The sequence below is a fragment of the Macaca fascicularis genome, chromosome 20, assembly GCF_037993035.2.
Source record: "Macaca fascicularis isolate 582-1 chromosome 20, T2T-MFA8v1.1".
NCBI classification, from domain to species: domain Eukaryota; kingdom Metazoa; phylum Chordata; class Mammalia; order Primates; family Cercopithecidae; genus Macaca; species Macaca fascicularis.
The window spans coordinates 68579315-68602610 of record NC_088394.1 but is presented as its reverse complement, the minus strand read 5'-3'; the positions used below and the strand labels follow the sequence as shown (position 1 = coordinate 68602610).

At 42.1% G+C, this 23296-nt stretch overlaps 2 protein-coding genes across 6 annotated transcripts in view; both read right to left on the bottom strand.

The window, feature by feature from the left end:
* Positions 1-23296, bottom strand: part of AP1G1 (adaptor related protein complex 1 subunit gamma 1) — a 90602-nt gene that overhangs the window by 42345 nt on the left and 24961 nt on the right. For all 5 annotated transcript variants that reach the window (XM_065536669.1, XM_045382603.2, XM_065536670.1 and 2 more), the window contains 4 exons: positions 21409-21612; positions 5163-5287; positions 3470-3611; positions 1429-1525 (listed from right to left, as the gene is read on the bottom strand). In XM_065536669.1, the coding sequence (XP_065392741.1) occupies positions 1429-1525; positions 3470-3611; positions 5163-5287; positions 21409-21609 (565 nt within the window). In that variant the 5' untranslated portion in view covers positions 21610-21612. The remainder of the gene's footprint in view (positions 1-1428; positions 1526-3469; positions 3612-5162; positions 5288-21408; positions 21613-23296) is intronic.
* Positions 8384-8900, bottom strand: LOC135968958 (uncharacterized). The gene is given in 1 exon segment (XM_065537667.2): positions 8384-8900. A coding segment is annotated over 1 exon segment (399 nt). The 5' UTR covers positions 8783-8900.

The following is a 23296-nucleotide window of genomic DNA, read 5'->3' as shown; positions in this document are numbered from 1 at the left end:
ATGAGGCCTATTATTCAATTTTATAGAACAGGGCTTTGAGTTCCTGAAGGTCAATTCCAAAAGGATAGTTGCTACTTTTGCTTTTTAATCCCCTAAAGAATCTAAGCATTGAAGTGAATACAAAGGAGGAACTTAATAGATGCCTGATTTAAAACTGGCCAAGTCAGTAAAATCCGAATGTTTTCAATAATTATGTGACCAAAATAATTATTAAAAAGTGACGACCAATACATGTGTCTCTCCATCTGAGAATATCCATAAAAACATACAATGTAAGCTAGGTATCATCTGTTCTATACTTAATCAGCTATTATCTGAGTTCTAACAGATAATTCAAGAGGCAAAAATCTTAGTAAGATTTTAAATTTCCAGATAAAACGTATCAAAACTCTGAGATTAACTGTGGATGACAAAGTAAATTTACTTGCTCCAGAGTCAGTAAAAACAATCTCACAATGCTTTTCTTTTCACTAAGTAATAAATATGTGCTCTAAGTAATTCAGTTGTTCAACAAGTATATTTGGAGCATTCTGGGCACAGCACTGAATTTGTCAAATTAAATATACCACACAATTTTTTCTCTGAGCATTTAAGACACACGAATTTTCTCTATTCAAAAACTTCTTTCACTGACTTCAAATAAGGATAAAATGTTTGGGAAAAGAACAGCCACATTCCATTTAACTCCTCTGTTTTATATAAAGATTCTGAGTACCTAATACAAGCTTCCGTCAGAAATAACCCAAAAGAATTTTCACAATTTTTGAGTCAGGCAGGGTCTGGCTCTGTAGCCCAGGCTAGAGTGCAGTGGTACAATCTTGGCTCACTGCAACTTCTGCCTCCCAGGCACAAGCCATCCTCACACTTCAGCCTCCTAAGTAGCTGGGACCACAGGCATGTGCCACCACATCCAGCTAATTTTCATATTTTTTGCAGAGATGGGTTCTGACTTTGTTGCCCAGGCTGGTCCTGAGCTCAAGTGATCTGCCCACCTTGGCCTCCCAAACTGCTGGGATTATAGGCATGAACTACTACGCCCAGACGCACAAATCTTACACTCCTACCACATGATAATGAAATTTTTTCTTTTACTGTAAAATAGGCAAGAAATCAAAGGATTTTACACATGAAAATTATGGGTAGGCTCATTTGTATATTACACTAGATATTAATAACTTAATATTTTTAATATAGTAAAAGCGGACCAGAGATGAAAGATAAGTTTACTATGAAAGAATCAATCTCTAATATAAAACTAGGATATGTGAGTAGAAAGGTTTGTCAGACCAGACCTTCCTGGAAAAGTGTCTAAGGCACAGCAGAAAGGTGACTCCACTGTACTGAGAGACACAGGACTAACACAGCCTCAAGCCTTTTCTCTTTCCCTTTCTCCCTCAGTACTTCATGAATGCATCCAAATTACATTACCATGGTTCTTCTCATTCAATAAATTTTTTGTTGCTGGTAAAAACATCTCCATAAGTTCAGGAACTTTCCTGATGACATGAACAGCACATAGTGCTGCCTATAAAAAAAACAATAAAAGAACAAAAGGTTTATTTCAATTATGCCAGGGCAACCAATCTTACAAAAAAACCACCAACACAAAAATCTCACCAACTTGTTCATCCACTAGAAAAATAAAGAAGAGGTTAGATATTAGATTTACGGCTGGTCACGGTGATGGCCCACTCCTATAATTCCAGCACTTTGGGAGCCCAAGGCAGGAGAATCACTTGAGCCCAGGAGTTTAAGAACAGCCTGGGCAACACATTAAGAACCTGCCTCTATTTAAAAAAAAATTAAGAGGAGGCCAGGCGTGGTGGCTCACACCTGTAATCCCAGCACTTTGGGAGGCTGGGGCGGGCGGATCACAAGGTAAAGGAGATCGAGACCATCCTGCCTGACACGGTGAAACCCCATCTCTACTAAAAATAAAATTAAAAATACTTGCTGGGCATGGTGGCATGTACCTGTACTCCAGCTGCTGGGGAGGCTGAAGCAGGAGAATGGCGTGAACCCAGGAGGCGGAGCTTGCAGTGAGCCGAGATCGCGCCACTGCACTGCAGCCTGGGCAACAGAGCAAGACTCCGTCTCAAAAAAAAAAAAAAAAAAAAATTAAGAGGAGAGAAAAGTATTTATTAACTGGTTGGGGATTTCCAGTTTATACTATTATATTAAAGAGATCTTCTGGCTCACCTCTCCCTTTTGCCTAGACAAGTAGGCAAAAATTTTCTACATTAGACTATGTATGATTAATATGAATTTATCAAACAAGTTAAACATAACTTATGTGGAGTTTTGAGGAAGTAAAAATAGGTAAGGATCTCAATCTGTGATAATCATACCTCTGAGTGAGATGACTAACAGGCTAAAAAACATTACACAACTGAAAGATATATACTGTAAATGCTATAAATCTACTGTTATGTTTAATAATATCTATGTGGCCCTCAAATGACTCTGCTGACATCAAGAAAATCATGTGAAAAATACTTAGTCTCTACTAAAGATGGTCTTACTAGCTTGTTCACTGGAAAATAAAAGTACATTTAAACATTGATTTTGCATATTCCGCAAAGTAACTATAACTACTAAATGTTTGAGTCAAATACCATAAAAGTTAGATGTATTAACAAAAAAAATTTCTACTAATTCCACCCATGTTATATTTGGGAGGAAAAATATTTTTTTTTTCTAACCTGAAGGTACGTTTCATTTTAATATGATAATGAGTTTTCTGAACAAGAGTAACTCACATATTCTTTAAGAAAAAGGACCAGCTTACAAATTAAAAAAAATAATTTAACTTTGTTTGCAGCCATCATTAACTGCATATCATCCTGGGAAATGGTTTGGCCCTTTCAATGCCTCTTTCCCACACCATTAATAGAGAGGCACAGTAAATGCCAAACGGATCACAGTTTATGTTCATTTCTTGGACTTCTAAATTCCATACACTTCATTTTCAAAGGTTGTAGGGTTCAAGCAATTTTTAAAAACTCAATAAAATGTTTATATCAACAAATAAAATCAGATAGAAGAATAATTCTCTTCTATTACTAATTCATTCGGAAAGTGGGTTCTACATCACTCCCTAATTATCTAGGTACCAATGGAACTGCCCTTCCAGAGATACAAAGGCACTAATACAAAGATATGGGCAGTAATTATTAGGACAAAAGTAAATTCATAAAAATCTGTTCATAATCACCTTGTGTAATACTGTTTAGAATCAGATAACTTAGGAATTTGGTATGCCACCTAAGATATATCCAGTGACATTTGTTTGTTTATAAATCATTTCCTTAAAAAAAGAGGAATTAAGGTTAATATAAAATCATGTAAAATAAATTTACTGCACAGAAAAAATGACATTATCATCAGATCTTTCAAAAATTAGTAATCTGCCTTCTGATCTCCATAATACTCCCTAATCTAAACAGACATTTGGTTCATTAAGAGTTACCTTTTTTCTTAAGTAAGAGTTGGAGGTTTTCAGGAGCTTCTCTACCTCTCCTGCAAGATCTCTGCACATCTCTGAGGAGCCCATGCAGCCGAGGGTACAAAGTGCTAACCCCTGGACGAATTGCGTGCTATGATTAAGATCACTGCAAAAGAAAAGAAGAAGGTAGGAACAAGCATGTTCTGCCTGGTGCTCCCCAAGAAGCAGCTTCACAATTTCAAACTAGTGCAGAATAACTCAAGATTTCTCCAATCAACAAAAACAATTAATAAAATTATTTATTGCAGAAAATGTTTATCCCAACTTTATTACATATTATCAATACAGTAAACAGACTGACCAGGCTTACAAGCCAATGTTTTCAGGTACCAAAGCAGTAGAAGTTGAAAAACATATTATCTACTGGATGTCAAAGACACACACTTTAGAAAACTCAGCAAACGCCGGGCGCAGTGGCTCACGCCTGTAATCCCAGCACTTTGGGAGGCCGAGGCAGGTGGATCACAAGGTCAGGAGATCGAGACCATTGTGAAACCCCGTCGCTACTAAAAATAGAAAAAATTAGCCGGGCGCGGTGGCAGGCGCCTGTAGTCCCAGCTACTCAGGAGGCTGAGGCAGGAGAATGGCGTGAACCCGGGAGGCGGAGCTTGCAGTGAGCCGAGATTGCGCCACTGCACTCCAGCCTGGGCGACAGACCGAGACTCTGTCTCAAAAAAAAAAGAAAACTCAGCAAACTTGGTGGGTGGTGGGGGGGAGCTCACACCTATAATCCTAGCACTTTGGGAGGCCAAGGCAGGCGGATAACCTGAAGTCAAGAGTTCGAGACCAGCCTGGCCAACATGGTGAAACCTCATCTCCACTAAAACTGTAAAAATTGGCTAAGCGTGGTGGCGGGCACCTATAATCCCAACTACTCGGGGGGCTGAGTAGCTACCCAGGTTCAAGAGATTCTTCTGCCTCAGCCTCCCGAGTAGCTGGGACTACAGGAGCGTGCCACTATGTCCAGTTAGTTTTGTATTTTGTATTTTTAGTAGAGACAGGGTTTCACTACATTGGCCAGGCTGGTCTTGAACTCCTGACCTCGTGATCTGCCCGTCTCGGCCTCCCAAAGTGCTAGGATTACAGGCATGAGCCACCGCACCCAGCCTCCTACACAAATTTTAACCTTTTGCTTAACCTCTTTACGTATAAACTACTGAACTAAGAGCAATTCAAATATACTCTGAAAAGTAAATATAAACTCAGTAAATAGAAGTTCTTGATATTATATTACAAAAAAGACTTAAAAGACCAAGTAGGTGAGGCGCAGTGGCCCAAGCCTGTAATCCTAGTACTTTGGGAAGCCGAGGCGGGTGGATAATCTGAGGTGAGGAGTTCAAGACCAGCCTGGCCAACATGGCAAAACCCCGTCTCTACTAAAAATACAAAAATTAGCCAAGCGTGGTGGCAGGCACCTATAATCCCAGCTACTCAGGAGGCTGAGGCAGGAGAATCACTTCCCAGGTCGGGGCGGGGAGCGGGAGAGGGTGGTGGCAGCAGAGGAGGATGCAGTGAGCCAAGATCACACCACTTCACTCCAGCCTGGGTAAGCCACTTCACTCCAGCCTGGGCAAAAGAGCGAGACTCCATCTCAAAGAAAATACAAAAAAGAACAAAGTATTTAATAGTTGTTACAAGAAAGAAAAGTAAGACTTACTTCTTGATACAGTTGGTCATGAGAAGATGGACATCTTGTCTTTCATCTAACAGCAGCATTGCCCCTAAATAGCCAATGCGTTTGTCTGTAAATTTTTGAGAGGCAATAAGCTTGAGGCACTCCAACTGCAAAAAAGCAAAAAAAAAAAAAAAAAAGAAATTAAAAACTTGATACCATAATCCAGAAAAGCAATGTTTTTAACCCAGAGTCCCCAGTTGGCTAAAGTACAAACGTGTTTCATCAAACTACCTAACTCTTTTCTTTTTTTTGAGATGGAGTTTCACTCTGGTTGCCCAGGCTGGAGTGCAATGGCACGATCTCAGCTCACTGCAACCTCAGCCTCCCAGGTTCAAGCCATTCTCCTGCCTCAGCCTCCCGAGTAGCTGGGATTACAGGAATTAGCCACCACACCTGGCTAATTTTTCTATGTTTAGCAGAGACAGGGTTTCACCATGTTGGTCAGGCTGGTCTCGAACACCTGAGCTCTGCTGATCCACCTGCCTCGGCCTCCCAAAGTGCCGGGATTACAGCCGTGAGCCACCATGCCTGCGCCTGGCTTTTTCTTTTTCTTTTTTTTTTTTTTTTGAGACAGGGTTTTGCTCTTGTAGCCCAGGCTAGAGTGCAATGGTGCGATCCCAGTTCACTGCAACCTCCACCTCCTGGGTTCAAGCGATTCTCCTGCCTCAGCCTCCCAAGTAGCTGGGACTACACGCCTTCACCACCACACCCAGGTAATTTTTCTTTTTGTATTTTTAGAACAGACAGGGTTTCAACATGTTGGCCAGGCTGGTCACGAACTGCTGACCACAGATGATCCGCCCGCCTCAGCCTCCCAAAGTGCTGGGATTACAGGCATGAGCCACCATGCCTGCAAACTACCTACATCTTTTTAGAAGGCAAAGATTTAAGACCTTTGCATATCTTAATAGAAATCAAGTTCGGCCGGGCGCGGTGGCTCACGCCTGTAATCCCAGCACTTTGGGAGGCCGAGGCGGGCGGATCACAAGGTCAGGAGATCGAGACCACGGTGAAACCCCGTCTCTACTAAAAATACAAAAAATTAGCCGGGCGCGGTTGTGGGCACCTGTAGTCCCAGCTACTCGGGAGGCTGAGGCAGGAGAATGGCGTGAACCCGGGAGGCGGAGCTTGCAGTGAGCCGAGATCGCGCCACTGCACTCCAGCCTGGGCGACAGAGCGAGACTCCGTCTCAAAAAAAAAAAAAAAAAAAAAAAAAAAAAAAAAAAAGAAATCAAGTTCAAAAACAGATCATTTTAGCAAAGCCCCATGATACTTGCCATTCAAATAATCTCTCAGTTTTACATTAGTTTTGCAGATTCACACAAACATAAACTAGAAGTATTATAATAAGAGATTAACAAATCAAATTCTTAATCTCCAAGTTACATTAAATGAGCACCTAGCGTGTGTTTAAGGTATGGTTCCATTTTGGGAATTAAAAAACTTAATAACTGGAAATACACCAACCCATTCTAACCATAAGGAATGTATAATTAATTTTAAAAAAGAGAGGCAATAACTAAGTTTAATATAATGTGGAAAGTATGTGAATCAAGTACATTTAGAGCTTGATCCAAGTACTATGGGAGAGGGCAAGGGTTTAGGAATCTAATCCAGAAAAAACAAAAAACAGGAAAACTCAGTAGTGGAATTAAGCTAAAATGATTTACATGATTTCTTCTTTACAACATTGATAGAAACAGCTTCTTACGGCTTAAGAGTTCTTGTAAATTAGTTTGTCCCTCTACCTGGCCTTTCTTGAAACACCTTCAAAATCACTGACATACTTTATCACTCCATCTTGACAAACATGGAAAAGGCCAAAACATTACCTCTAAAGCAGTATTCAAAGGGCGAACACAAGAGAGACTAACAAAGAAGAGTTTTAAAAACCATGATCCCCTTTAGAATCATACATCCCAAGGAAAGGGGCTCAAATGGAGACCTGTGTAACAGGAAGTTAAAATCATGTGAGACTACTTTCCATTACGAATTTATCTACTAAATTCGAAAGTGAAATTGAGGAAAGTGAAACAGTTCCACAGAGTTGTTTCAAGCTATTTAAAAATTGCTTTCTCAATGTACCTGCACTAAAAACATCTAAAGTTAGCTGAATACTATCACAAGCATTTCAAAGAAGTCTCCAAGGAAAATAACCAGGATCAAAAAGGAAAACATAAATGCCTTGTGAAATTGAAAAGATTATGTAAGTAACAAACTTTCCCTTTCTTCTTCACATTCAATTAAAATTTAAAAAGCAATTTCTGAAACAGAAGTTGATGAAAGTCATCTTTACAATGTAAACAGAAAATTTACTAAGGTGAATGAGAAAATCAGAAGCTAAAATATTATCAAACAAATCTTACTCTTTTTCAAACTGGTTTTTCAAGCTTCTCATTTCATAATTCTGTAAATATTTTAGTAGTGAAAGCAAATGATCCAAGAATCAGATATCAGAGTTTTCATCATACTCATTCAATCCTACTTCTGACAAACTCCAAGCATTGCACAAATGAATTATCCAAAAACATTTTATTAGGAATAGGACATACTCTTAGGCATTAATACTACTTTGTGGTTTTAGGGTCAAGTGTTTTTTGTTTGTTTTTTAAGGATGACCATTTCTTTATTAAACTATACAAAAAAGGCAGCTGGTAGCAGTGGCTCATGCCTGTAATGCCAGCACTTTGGGAGGCCGAGGCGGGTGGATCACCTGAGATTAGGAGTTCGAGACCAGCCTGGCCAACATGGTGAAACCCCGTTTCTACTAAAAATACAAAAATCAGCCAGGTGTGGTGGTGGGTGCCTGTAATCCCAGCTACTTGGGAGGCTGAGGCAGGAGAATCATTTGAAATTGGAAGGCAGAGGTTGAAGTGAGCTGAGATCGTGCCACTGTACTCCAGTCTAGGCAAAAGAGCCAAACTCTGTTTATAATTTTTAAAAAAACTATACAAGAAAGGGAGGGGAGGGGGGCAGCTGTGGGGTTTGGCCCCACCCCCAGACTGGCGCTGTCTGAAAGGAGGAATCTGAGGGAGATCCCAGGCAGCTGATAGGGATGGGGCAGGACATGAGGCTAGGGATGCAGAGGTTAGGCAGGAGGGAGGCAAGAAGAAAACAAAGAGACAGGAGCAACTGGAGCCAGCTGGGGAGCTCAGATGGAGCAGGTGAGGAGGTGGAACAATGGCAGAGTGAGGATGGAGGGGTCAGTGTCTGGAGAGGTGGAAATGAGAAAGCTGGGTAGAAAGAAGGTGGGGGCTCTGGTGCAGGGCCCAGAGCAGGGAGCCAGGTGAAGAGTGGCTGGACTTGTCTGCTCCCACCCAACCTCCAGGCCCAGAGAGGCCTCCCATCCCCAGCCTGTTGTGGCAGGGGCTCATGCCAATGCCCCATTCTGTCTTCTGCTGCTATGGATCCGGTTCATCCTCTTCTTCAGCAGCTCTCTTAAGCTCGGGCCCTTCATCATCATCATCTTCTTCTTTGGGCCCGTTCTCCTCCTCCTCCACCACTTCCTTCTTTCACTCTTTCTGGCTTGCCTTCTCCTCCACCTTCTCCTTCATGTCCTTGGTGCCCAATTCAGCCACTGCCTCCACACTTTTCTCCAACATGGTGTTGGGACTGGGGTTGGCAGGGAGCTAGGGTCCCAGGACCAAGACAGAGGGGCCCTGGACAGTGGAGGGTGACTGAGGCTGGAACCTGGCATTGTGGCAGCAGCAGCAGTGGCTGCTCAGTCGGGTCAAGTTTTAAGATAGACACACTAAGTCATCAGTGACTGATGAATACAAGCTGTTGTTTTTTGTGACATGTGTTTAAGACATACCTAAACTTTGCACCCTCTCTCTGTGTGCAGCAGGCATAGAGAAGAGGGGGAAACACAAAACAACCAACCAAAAAAAACAAGCAAAAAACCAAAAAAAAACCCTTACCTAAAACCTAAACAGCAAAAAGAAAAACTAAAAGTTAAAGGGGCAAGCATTATTTCAATATTCCCCCATTTATACAGGGACTCTGCTTCAAAAACAAGCATTTGCTTTTTGAAGGTGACAAATCTAAGGGAAAACGTAAGGTTATATGACTGGAAATAGCATCTGATATATACACTCCAGTGATGGATTAACTCTGATCACACTTTATACTTAAGTGGCCAGCAACAGTGCTGAGAATATACCATGTTTAATCTTTAAGAATGTTATCAAGGCCGGGCACAGTGGCTCACACCTGTAATCCTAGCACTTCGGGAGACCAAGGCGGGTGGATTGCCTGAGCTCAGGAGTTCTAGACCAGCCTGGGCAACACGGTGAAACCTTGTCTCTACTAAAATACAAAAAATTAGCCAGGCGTGGCGGTGTGCGCCTGTAATTCCAGCTACCTGGGAGGCTGAGGAAGGAGAATCACTTGAAACCGGGAGGCAGAGGTTGCAGTGAGCTGAGATCGTACCACTGCCCTCCAGCCAGGGCGACAAAGCGAGACTCCGTCTCAAAAAAAAGGTTATCAGTTTTCAAATGTTGAAAAAGAAAGATAAAGGTTAGGGGAAAAAAGTACAATGGGGGAGATGCACGCAAAAGGAGGGCATCCATTTTTCCACAGCAATCTCCAAATCTCCAAAAGCAAAACTCCACACTGTTGCATGAGTTAAAGAACAGAAGGAAAAGCCGGGCGCGGTGGCTCACGCCTGTAATCCCAGCACTTTGGAAGGCCGAGACGGGCGGATCACAAGGTCAGGAGATCGAGACCACGGTGAAACCCCGTCCCTACTAAAAAAAATACAAAAAATTAGCCGGGCGCGGTAGTGGGCTCCTGTAGTCCCAGCTACTCAGGAGGCTGAGGCAGGAGAATGGCGTGGACCCGGGAGGCGGAGCTCGCAGTGAGCCGAGATCGCGCCACTGCACTCCAGCTTGGGGGACACAGCGAGACTCCATCTCAAAAAAAAAAAAAAAGAACAGAAAGAAAAAAGTAATCAATTACATGCATCTGCCCCTTAGGTAACAATCTCAAATATTTCAGTGGAGTACTACTACTCCACTTAAAGCTACTTGAAAAACCCACCTGAAACATATCTAACCACAACTGTAGCAGACACTTTAAGACCAGAGTAAACAGTCCAGCTTTTATATCCACACTCCACACAATTAACGGAAAACTTTTACTTCACAGCAGAAGCATTCTAGTCAGAGATTAGCAACAAGCCTAAGAGATTGAAGTTTGCAGCTCCCTTTGTAACAAATACAGTGCCTGAAGAAGTGGTTCCCAAACTTAACTGGTCAGAACAGGTAGGAGAGTTTTGAAAACTATGGGTCACCGCCCCTGCCCCACCCCTGCCGATATTATGATGGAGTAAATTTGATGTAGACATCAACAATTTAATTTTTACAAAATTTTTCTAGATGACTCTCTTTTTGGGGGGGTAGGAGGGACAGTCTCACTCTGTCACCCAGGCTGGAGTGCAGTGGTGCTATCTCAGCTCAATGCAACCTCCTCTGACTCTCGCGTTCAAGCAGTTCTCGTGCCTCAACCTCCCAGGTAGCTGGGACTACAGATGCGTGCCACCAACCCCAGCTAATTTTTGTGTTTTTATTATTGATGGGGTTTTGCCATGTTAACCAGGCTGGTCTCAAACTCCTGGCTTCAAGTGATCCGCCCACCCACAGTGCTAGGATTATAGGCATGAGCCACCATACCCAATCTATTTCTTTTTAATATTCAGAAATAACTGCCTGGTTTATACACACACATCTAAAATCACCATTTTTGAAAAGCAAGCTTGTTATAACTGCACTACCACTAGGTAGGCCTGGCAACATAAAATCTATATAGAGCAGAGTCTGTGTTTTCATTCTTCTGACAAAAAAACAAAAAAACAAAAACCTGACATTCCTAGTGAATCCAATTTTTTCTTTTGAGAAAATGATGAAATATTCCACTCAAAATACATAAAACTCACTTAACAGTCACTGACGCACCAAGCGGCTTTATCAAATCTTAACATTTCACCCTATTTATTTTAAAGTTTTTAACATTACAGATTCAACTGAAGCCCTCTGTGTACTGGGCCTCAATCTCATTTCTCAATCCCAGAAGTAATCAAAACCCCAAACTGCTGCTCATGACTGCCATGCCATATATTCTTACTGCACATGGAGAGACAGGTGGTTTTAAATGTTTTAAACTTTAAATAAATATCAAACTGTATTCCTGCTCTTTTCGCTCAACAGCTTTGAGTATTACTCACATCAAGACAAGATGTTCCAATTCAGTTAAAACTCATTGCTACATAGTATCCCACTTTTGAACATAAACTTACCTATTATCTGAGGACAAAGAGATTGTTTGCAATGTTTTACTATTAGAAACACTGCTGAAATGAATACTCTTATACATACATGTCTTTGTATACTGGACAATTTATCTACCTGGGGGGTAGTACCCCAGCATAGTACCAGCTTAAGTACTTTTTCTATACCGGACAGTTTATCTGGGTTATATACCTAAGGAGGATTGATCAAATTCAGATTTTTCAGGTTTTGCTTTGTTCTGTTGTGATCTCATTTTGCAAATATGCACCACTTAGAGCCAGTGGTATGAACTTTCATCAGGAGGCATATAATTATTTCTGCTAGTTGTCTCTCTTTTGTGACTTTAGCAGCACTGATGATCATCATGAGTTACAAAATCATTATATTCGAATTCTTTCCTTAATTTATTAGTTGGACTATAGCTCTAAGAAGAAACTTCTCTATATAGAAGAAAGGCCATACTATTGCTAAGGAAAGGTAATATAAATGTTTATTTCAATCAATTACAATTATTATCCTTTTTTTATTGACAGAGTCTCACTGCCAACCAGGGACAGAGTGCAGTGGTGCGATCTCGCCTCACTACAACCTCCGCCTCCCAGGTACAAGCAATTCTCAAGTCTCAGCCTCTAGAATACCTGGGATTACAGGTATCTGCCACCATGCCTGACTAATTTTTGTATTTTTAGTAGAGATGGGGTTTCACCATGTTGGTCAGGCTGGTCTCGAACTCCTGAGCTCAAGCAATCTGCCTGCCTCAGCCTCATAAAAGACTAAGATTACAGGTGTTAGTCACCGCACCCCGCCTACCATCATTATTCTTTTTTTTTTTGAGATGGAGTCCCACTCTGTTGCCCAGGCTGGAGTGCAGTGGCGCAGTCTCAGCTCACTGCAACCTCCTCCACCTCCCAGGTTCAAGCGATTCTCCTGCCTCAGCCTCCTGAGTAGCTGGGATTAACAGGCACATGCCACCATGCCGGGTTAATTATTACATTTTTTGTATTTTTAGTAGAGGCGGGGTTTCACCATGTTGGCCAGGATGTTATCGAACTCCTGACCTTGTGATCTGCCCGCCTCGGCCTCCCAAAGTGCTGGGATTACAGGCGTGAGCCATCATGCCCAGGCGATTATTCTTCTTACTAATGTTCAAAGTATCTCTTTTGGGGATATGACAGCCTCTTCTGGTGACTACTGAAACCTTTTGACATGATCTTTGCAGTCTTCCCTGCTTTCTGGCATAGTAACATCGTTATTTTGTACATTTTCTTACCCTGGATTTGGGATCGGCCATCTTTCAAATGGGCTGAAAATAGTATTTGGAGACCACAATCTAGGCTTAAGGATAGCTCATTGCTATGGGTCTGGTTATTAATTCTGAGGCTTTTCAAGGCATAGTACCAGTTTAAGCACTTTTTTTTAAGAAAAAATTCCTTAATGTGAAAAGGCGTGTCTACTAAACCCTATATGAATTACCCACATATTACTGTACAGCATTTGTTTACAGCTTTAACAAGAGTGGCTATTATCATCACTTATTTGCAATAATGTACTACCTGTACAGTGTAATAAGAAAATAAGAAAATGTATAAGGATGTCAAAGGAAAAAAACAGAACTGCCATTGTTTGCAGACAATAGTAGTACTGACTACATGGAAACAATGACGTCTACAGAGACTCTTAAAACCAAGTTCAATAATGTGGCAAACTAGATAAATATTTTTAAAAATCAATTGTATCACTATAGATCTAAAACATAATTATGTAAATTTTTTTTTTTTTTTTTTTTTTTTTTTTTGAGACGGAGTCTCGCTCTGTCACCCAGGCTGGAGTACAGTGGCCAGATCTGGGCTCACTGCAAGCTCCGCCTCCCAAGTTCACACCATTCTCCTGCCTCAGCCTCCCGAGTAGCTGGGACTACAGGCGCCCACCACCTCTCCCAGCTAGTTTTTTGTATTTTTTTTTCAGTAGAGACGGGGTTTCACCGTGTTAGCCAGGATGGTCTCGATCTCCTGACCTTGTGATCCGCCCGTCTCAGCCTCCCAAAGTGCTGGAATTACAGGCTTGAGTCACCAAGCCCGGCCTTAAAATTTTAAAGGATACTATTTGCAACAGGAACAAGAGCTCTTAAGAACCTACAAATATATTTCTCCAAAGATGTGTAAGACTTAAAAATCCTGTGTTTTAAGGGAAATTTTTAAAAAATTTTTTTAAAAGATGTATAAGAATTTATGGAGAACATTGCAAAATTTAGAGAATCTAAAGAAGTGCAGCCCTATGCTACACAGATGGAAGGGAAGAATATCCTACACAGGTAATTGGGTATAGCAGGCAAGGTTGGAACTGGGGAAAAACAGAATCAGGCCCAGCCTGGAAGCAGCATACTACTGACATGTGGAAACGTAGATTTCCATCTCACAAATCTTATTATTTTTCTAAGAGAAATTAGGAATCCAGATTCCTATGGAAATTCTTTTTTGTTTTTACATTCTGGCAGAAACCATTTTAAATACCATACAAGACAAAGAAAGAACACATCTGTGGAAGAATCTGGCCCCGAGCCACCAGTTTTCTACTCCTGCAATCTACCTACTTCTTTAGATAATTCATTAATATTTCTGGGTTGTGCTTAACCCACACACGGAAAAAGGTTACGCACACTACAGGAAATCTATGACCACTTTTGTTATAAAAATGCTGAGGATACTATCTCTTACATTATTAAGAGACTCCTAGACCAAAGGCCCATATAAAGAAATCTCTTAGAATTCAGTGCTTCAAAAAACATTGCTGTCCTTTAGGAAATGGTAAAATGCATAACATTTGAGGCTTTCTATATACAAAATGTGTCTAACACTTACTATCTTACTCTTCATAACAACACTACAAAGTAGGCATTAAGACTGTCCCCATTTTACAGATGAGGAAACTGAGACACAGAAAGGTTAAAGATCGTGCTCAAAGCCAGAAGTCACATCCAGGCAGTCTGGTTCTCTGCAGTTTTGCTCTTCCATCTTGGCAATAACAATGACCTAACAGGTGACTGTCTCTTTTCTTGCCTTAGCTGTCATGCCAACAGCAACTACACAGGCCTTATGCTCTAAATGCTTCCTTTTTCCAACTCTCAATTTCTACTATTTTTTTTCTCTTTAATGTAGATGCTGGTAGTTTATGCCATCTCAAATCCTTTGTACAGCAAGGAAGGGCTAAGTTTTTGTTTTTGTTTTTTTTGAGACAGAGTCTTGCTCTGTCACCTAGACTGGAGTGCAATAGTATGATCTTGGCTCACTGCAACCTCCACCTTCCAGGTTCAAGCAATTCTCCTGCCTCAGCCTCCCGAGTAGCTGGGATTACAGCCACCCACCACCACGCCTGGCTAATTTTTGTATTTTTAGTAGAGATGGAGTTTCCCCATGTTGGCCAGGATGGTATCAAACTCCTGACTTCAGGTGATCCCCCCACCTTGGCCTCCCAAAGTGCGGGGATTACAGGCATACGTCACTGTGTCCATCCTACCCTACCCCTTAAGTTTTACTGTAAAACTTAAGACTTATAAAATATAGCTACTAGAAATTTTTAAATTTCTAATGTGGCTTATGTTTTATTTCTATCAGCATCATATTAGATACTGCAGTAAAAAGTTTTTAAAAAGGTAAAATTAGTTTTAATAATATTCTTTAATCAATATATCTAAAATATCATTTCAACATATGATCAACACAAAAATTATAATTAGGCATTTTACACTTGCTTTTCCACTAAAGTTTCAAAAAAAGTATGTACTTTACACTTACAGCACATCTCAATTTGTACATTTTCATCAGAAATAGCTGAACTAAAAACAAAAAAAAAGAAATAGCTGAACTGTATTTAGAGTTCATAAAATTTACTATTTATAAAGTAGACTCACATACCCAAGTTGTTTAAAACATATTTAAAAGTCTTCCAATAATAACTAGGCTAGGGGCCGGGCGCGGTGGCTCACGCCTGTAATCCCTGCACTTTGGGAGGCCGAGGCGGGCGGATCACGAGGTCTGGAGATCGAGACCATCCTGGCTAACAAGGTGAAACTCCGTCTCTACTAAAATACAAAAAAATTAGCCGGGCGCGGAGGCGGGCGCCTGTAGTCCCAGCTACTTCGGAGGCTGAGGCAGGAGAATGGCGCGAATCCGGGAGGCGGAGCTTGCAGTGAGCCGAGATCCCGCCACTGCAATCCAGCCTGGGTGACAGAGTGAAGACTCTGCCTCAAAAAAAATAAATAAATAAATAACTAGGCTAGGTGCGGTGGCTCACACCTGTAATCCCAGCACTTTGGGAGGCTGAGACGGGTAGATCACTTGAGGTCAGGAGTTCAAGACTAGCCTGGCCAACATGGTGAAACCCCGTCTCTACCAAAAATACAAAAATTAGCTAGTGTGGTGGCAGGTGCCTGTAGCACAGCTACTCAGGAGGCTGACAGGAGAATCGCTTGAACCTGGGTAGTGAAGGTTGCAATGAGCCGAGATCGTGCCACTGTACTTCAGCCTGGGCAACAAAGCAAGACCACATCTCAAAAAAAAAAAAAAAAAAAAAAAAGTTTTCCAATAACTAAATCAAGTACCCAAAAAAACCTTATTTTCCTTTAGGATTCACCTGAGCTGAAACAGCCACATTCCAAGAGGTCAATAGCTACATGCAGCTACTGGTTACCAAAATAAACACTGCATCTAACAAATAAAATGCAATTAAAGAGTGGCTGCAGGCTGGGCGTGGTGGCTCATGCCTGTAATCCCAGCACTTTGGGAGGCCAAGGCAGGTGGATCACCTGAAGTCAGGAGTTTGAGACGAGCCTGGCCAACATGGTAAAACCCCGTCTCTACTAAAAATACAAATATTAGCCAGGCATGGTGGCAGGCGCCTGTAATCCCAGCTAGTCAGGAGGCTGAGGCACGAGAATAAGTTGAACCTGGGAGGCAGAGGATGCAGTGAGCCAAGATTGCACCATTGCACTCCAGCCTGGGGGACAAAAGTTAAACTCTGTCTCAAAAAAAAAAAAAAAAGTGGGCTGGGCGTGGTGACTTACGCCTGTAATCCCAGCACTTTGGGAGGCCAAGGTGGGCAGATCACAAGGTCAGGAGATCCAGACTATCCTGGCTAACACGGTGAAACCCGTCTCTACTAAAAACACAAAAAAATTAGCCGGGCATGGTGGTGGGCGCCAGTAGTCCCAGCTACCAGGGAGGCTGAGGAAGGAGAATGGCGTGAACCCGGGAGGTGGAGCTTGCAGTGAGCCGAGATCACACCACTGCAGTCCAGCCTGGGCAACACAGCTAGACTCCATCTCAAAAAAAAAAAAAAACAAAAAGTGGCTGTTATTATACACTAGATGAAAACAGCACTGTGATTCATACATGCAGGTGACAAAACCTAGATATGAACCTTTCACAGGCGTATTATAAAGGTAATTCCAACGGGTGGGGTACCAAACTACTGATATGAACAAGATGGTGACTCATTTAAACAGAGGAAACAGAACAAGAAATTAAAATTATGATTCCTAGTCCCATTCAGAAAAATATTTTATGATAAAATTTTAGCAGTTTTCTTGAGCATTTACACTTTCTACCTAAGAATTAAATATTTTATCAAATAATTAAGTCCCCAAATACCCCAAAATACCACCTAACCTTAAAAGCACATTCTATTTAAACACATTAAAGAAATGAATTTTAGAAAATATATAGAGATTTTTTTACAAAATGAAATATCTCCCAAAATCTTATATCTACTCTGATTCCAAATTCAAGAATTTGCCCTTAGTAACGGGACTGTGGCTCACACCTATAATCACAGCACTTTGGGAGGTTGAGGCCCGAGGACCACTTGAGCCCAGGAGTTTAACACCAGCCAGGGCAATGTGGCAGAATCCTTACTCTACAATTCTTTTATTTTTTTGAGAATGAGTCTTACTCTGTAGCCAGGCTGGAGTGCAGTGGCACAATCTCAGCTCACTGCAACCTCCACCTCCCAGGTTCAAGCGGTTCTCCTGCCTCAGCCACCCGAGTAACTGGGACTATAGGTGCGTACTACCATGCCCAGCTAATTTTTGTATTTTTAGTAGGGACGGGGTTTCATCATGTTGACCAGGATAGTCTCAATCTCTTGACCTCGTGATCCGCCCACCTCGGTCTCCCAAAGTGCTGGGTTTACAGGCGTGAGCCACCACGCCCAGCCCAAAATTTTTTTTTTTTTAATTAGCTGGCCAAGCATGGTAGTGCACACCTATAATCTCAGTACTTTGAGACGCCAAGACACGTGGATTGCTTATGCACAAGAGTTCAAAATCAGCCTGAGCAACACAGCAAAGACCTGTCTCTACAAAAAAAAACAAAAATTAGCCTAGTGTGGTTCCCAGAAGGTCGAGGCTGCAGTGAGCTGAGTAGAAAGTAAGCCTGTGGTGTCCACTGTACACTCCAGCCTGGACAACAGAGTGAGACTCTGTCTCAAAAAATTAGCTGGGGAGCCGGGCGCAGTGGCTCACGCCTGTAATCCCAGCACTTTGGGAGGCCGAGGCGGGCGGATCACGAGGTCAGGAGATCGAGACCATCCTGGCTAACACTGTGAAACCCCGTCTCTACTGAAAAATACAAAAAATTAGCCGGGCGTGGTGGCGGGCGCCTGTAGTCCTAGCTACTCGGGAGGCTGAGGCAGGAGAACGGCGTGAACCTGGGAGACGGAGCTTGCAGTGAGCCGAGATCCCGCCACTGCAATCCAGCCTGGGGACAGAGCGAGACTCCGTCTCAAAAAAAAAAAAAAAAAAAAAAATTAGCTGGGGCTGGCGTGGTGGCTCACGCCTATAATCCCGGCACTTTAGGAGGCCGAGACAGACAGATAAGGAGGTCACAAATTCGAGACCAGCCTGGCCAATATGGTAATGCTCCATGTCTACAAAAAATACAAAAATCAGCCAGGTGTGGTGGCACATGCCTGTATTCCCAGCTACTGGGAGGCTGAGGCAGAAGAATCTTTCGAATCCGGTAGAAGGAGGTTGAAGTGAGCTGAGATCACGCCACTGGACTCCAGCCTGGGTGACAGAGCGAGACTCCATCTCAAAAAAAAAAATTAGCTAGGTGTGGTGCCACACACCTGCAGTCCCAGTGACTCGAGAGGCTGAGGTAGGAGGAGAGCTTGAGCCCAGCAGGTTGAGGCTACAGTGAGCCATCAGAGAGCCACAGACTGGGCCATAGAGCAAGACCCTGCCTCCAAAAAAAGAAAGAATATGCTCTTAAAGAACTTAATCGGTGGCCGGGCGTGGTGGCTCACGCCTGTAATCCCAGCACTTTGGGAGGCCGAGGCGGGCGGATCACAAGGTCAGGAGATCGAGACCACAGTGAAACCCCGTCTCTACTAAAAATACAAAAAATTAGCCGGGCGCGGTGGTGGGCGCCTATAGTCCCAGCTACTCAGGAGGCTGAGGCAGGAGAATGGCGGGAACCCGGGAGGCGGAGCTTGCAGTGAGCCGAGATCGCGCCACTGCACTCCAGCCTGGGCAACAGCGTGAGACTCCGTCTCAAAAAAAAAAAAAAAAACTTAATCGGGAATATATAAATGTACTGCTTACACAATGTTAATAATGGTTATCGCTGAGGAATTAAGAGTCTTCCCCCTCACTAGACTTTTTTATAGCCCAATTTCTAATATATCAGATTTCTGTAAATCTAACCTAATACGTAAAATCAATCAACAAGAACACATGGGCATCAATTTGCTTTATACTATGACACGTACTATATGGATAACCACCTGGATCAATTTTTGATGTGATAAAGCTTATAACTGAAACATCAGAGCTTCAGGGTTTAATTCTACTTCTAACACTGTATGAATGAAATATGAAATATATTTCAAAGAATGTATTATATTTTACAAACAATTCCTGTGAAAGAGAAGAATACTATTATGACACTAATTCTGTCCCAAACCAAATACGTGAATATATTGATGAACCGGCAGTTGCTTCTGCCTGGCCCCTTTTCTTTTGATCCAGTCCCCTTTCCTCTGATACTAACACATCAATTTTTCTTTGGGAAACTAATGGACTCCCACTGTCGATCATATATTTCTAAAGATGTTGACCCCACTCCAAACCCGAAGATGAGCACAAAACCCAAGTCAGTCTGGTAACATTAAATCCAGTACTTTTTTGTTTTAACTTGGGGGCAGGAGATCTCCTTCCACTGAAATTACTGACCTAAACAGAAAATTAGCTGCTGGCTATCTTTCCTGATAGTGTTGCACATTCTTTCTCTCAGTTTTGCAGTCTGTTCCTTAGAGAGACTATTTAGCATATAATACAATTCTTAAATTATTAAAATAAAATTTAATAGCATTAATATGAAATAAAAAATAACTATTTCCTTTTCCGTGACTAAACTCCACTTATGACAATACAAACATGGAAAGAAGAAAGGACTTATCATTGAGACTATCATTCTCAAAACCCACACTGGACATATTAAATAGTAACCATTTGTGCATGGGAGACAATCAGCAGCCAGATCTGCTCAAGTTATAGCAATCAAGGCACAAAGTAATTAGAACAAAATAGACGCCACCAATTGGCAACCACCTAATTTCCTTAAAAACATATTGTGGGCCGGGCGCGGTGGCTCACGCCTGTAATCCCAGCACTTTGGGAGGCCGAGGTAGGTGGATCACCTGAGGCTGGGAGGTCAAGACCAGCCTGACCAACATGGAGAAACCCCGTCTCTACTAAAAATACAAAATTAGCCAGGCGCGGTGGCACGTGCCTGTAATTCCAGCTACTCGGGAGGCTGAGGCAGGAGAATCACTTGAACCCGGGAGGCGGAGGTTGCAGTGAGCCGAGATCGTGCCGTTGCACTCCAGTCTGGGCAAAAAGAGCGAAACAACTCCATCTCAAAAAAAAAAAAAAAAATACTGTGAACTTCTCCACATAACATTGTGCCCAGAGAAAATAATTAAGACGACGTTTAGCAAGCCTTTTTTTTTTTTTTTTTTTTTTTTGAGACGGAGTCTGGCTCTGTCGCCCGGGCTAGAGTGCAGTGGCCGCATCTCAGCTCACTGCAAGCTCCGCCTCCCGGGTTCCCGCCATTCTCCTGCCTCAGCCTCCCGAGTAGCTGGGACTACAGGCGCCCGCCGCCTCGCCCGGCTAGTTTTTTGTATTTTTTAGTAGAGACGGGGTTTCACCGTGTTCGCCAGGATGGTCTTGATCTCCTGACCTCGTGATCCGCCCGTCTCGGCCTCCCAAAGTGCTGGGATTACAGGCTTGAGCCACCGCGCCCGGCCTAGCAAGCCTTTTTTTAAAAAAAAAAAAAAAAAGAAAGAAAGAAATGGGATTTTACTTTGTTGCCCAGGCTGGAGCACAGTGGTGCAATCACAGCTCACTGAGGCCTCGAAACTCGAAATCCTCTTGATTTAGCTTCCTGAGCAGCTGGGACTAAAGGCATGCTCTATTACACCAGGCTTTTTTCTTTTTTTTTTTTTTAAGAGCAGGGTCTCATTATGTTGCCCAGGCTGATCTCAAACTCCTGGTCTCAAGTGATTCTCCCACTTCAGTGTCCCAAGTAGCTGGGATTACAGGCACAAGCCACCATGCCCAGCAAGAAACATTTTCTTAAATATTCATTATAGTCCAGGCACTCTGGCTGAACAATCACATAATCCTGGTCAATCTTTAAGCAAGCTGGCTGTCACCATCAAAACATTCTCTCATCCGCATAATCAGACTCCCAATGGAAAGGATAATTGATGGCAGTATCATGCCTTTCTGGATCTGCAGCTTGTTATCTCAATCTTACCCTCAGTTCCACAAAAATCAGACTACAAGGCTATCAAAAGCACCTCCCCACCAGAAAAAGATGGACAATCCCTGAGCAACAGTGTCAAAGAATACCCTTGCTACATGTAGTCTCAGCCCAGCCTACCTGTCCAAAGTGAGCAGGGTAGCCCAGCATGTGCATATACAGTAATTTTGCCACATTCCGACATCGGTATGTATTGTCTTCTTCTCTAAAAGATGACCGGATTGCAGCACATTCTTTCTGGATCATTTCTCGTTCTTCAGCTTGGGTTCGGGCTGTCCGGATGGTCCGGATCAGCTCCCGCAATCTGATGGGGGCTGGCATCCTCTGGATATGCAAAGACATTAAATAGAGATATTCACATTTTTTACTACCAAAACTATTCACACAACTTCACATTTAAACTTCTGACTAGTTTTTAAGAATTCAAGACTTCCCAAATCCAGCTCAGCTAAGCTAAACACAGCTTGCTAAGCTTCAGCAAAGCTATTACATACAGACCTCTCAACTCTGTACATTTCTGGAAAGGCTACAAACAAAAATGGTTAAGTATTACATTAAGCAAAATAAGACAAAAAATACACTAAATATGTAAAGTCCATCACTAATATCAAAATAGCTCAGAAACTAATACAACTCAAATCTTTACTCAATCCTTAAAGCAATAAGGAAAGGTCTATGCCTAACCTTAAAAAAGATAGATATTTTCTGTTCAACTGCTGTTAAACACAACATAGCTCAACACAAATAAATATGGTCACAATCATAGCTTAAATCAACAAAATATGAGAGATTGAGAAGACCAATTGTCAGATTAAAACACATTCGACAAACTGTAATCATCTCAGTACACTGCATATACTTTGAAAATGTGATGAGGAAAAAATAAACTAATCACAGAAAATAAGGCTATTAGTGCCATGAATATCTTTTAAAAGTAAAAAAAAAGTTAACAAAGGACATAAAACAGCCTAAATAATTAACAAACAAAAAACAACAACAACAAAAAACAGAATGTGCACCATCTAATTTCAATAATTACTACAAAGCTATAGTAATCAGGGAAATGTGGAACTAACTGAATTTAAGAATATACTGAAGCAGGCCAGGCATGGTGGCTCACGCCTATAATCCCAGCATTTTGGGAGGCCGAGGCGGGTGGATCACCTGAGGTCAGGAGTTTGAGACCAGCCTGGCCAACATGGAGAAACCCCATCTCTACTAAAAATACAAAATTAGCCAGCCATGGTGGCACATGCCTGTAATCCCAGCTACTCAGGAGAATCGCCTGAATCCGGGAGGTGGAGGTTGCAGTGAGCCAAGATCGCACCATTGCACTCCAGCCTACGCAACAAGAGTGAAACTCCGTTTCAAAAAAAAAAAAAAAAGAATAGACTGAAACAAAACTAAAAGTTGAGGAATAAACCCATACAAATATGCACAAGTGATTTTTAACAAAGAGACCAGAGTTATTCAATAGGAGCAAGATAGTCTTTCAATGAATGGTGCTGGCAACTATATCTCTCCATGGGGCAAAAAAATTAACCTCAATCCTAACCGCACACAATACACAAAAATTAACTAAAAATGGATCACAAACCTAAAAGTTAAAGCTAAAACAAAAAATCTTCCAGAAGAAAACACAGAGGAAAATCTTTGCAAACAGGTTAAACAGAGAGACTTCACACACAACCATGAAGTATAAAAGAAAAACTTGATAACTGGACTCTATCAAAGTCTAAAATTTTTGCTCTTCAAAAGACATCATTATGAAAATAAGGCACACCAGCTGGGCACAGTGGCTCATGCCTGTAATGCCAGCACTTTAGCAGGCTGAGCCAGGAGGATCACCTGAGGTCAGAAGTTTGAAACCAGCCTGGCCAACATGATGAAAACCTGTCTCTCCTAAAAATATAAAACTAGCCAGGTGTGGTGGCACATGACTGTAATCCCAGCTACTTGGGAGGCTGAGGCAGGAGAATCGCTTGAACCTGGGAGGTAGAGGTTGCAG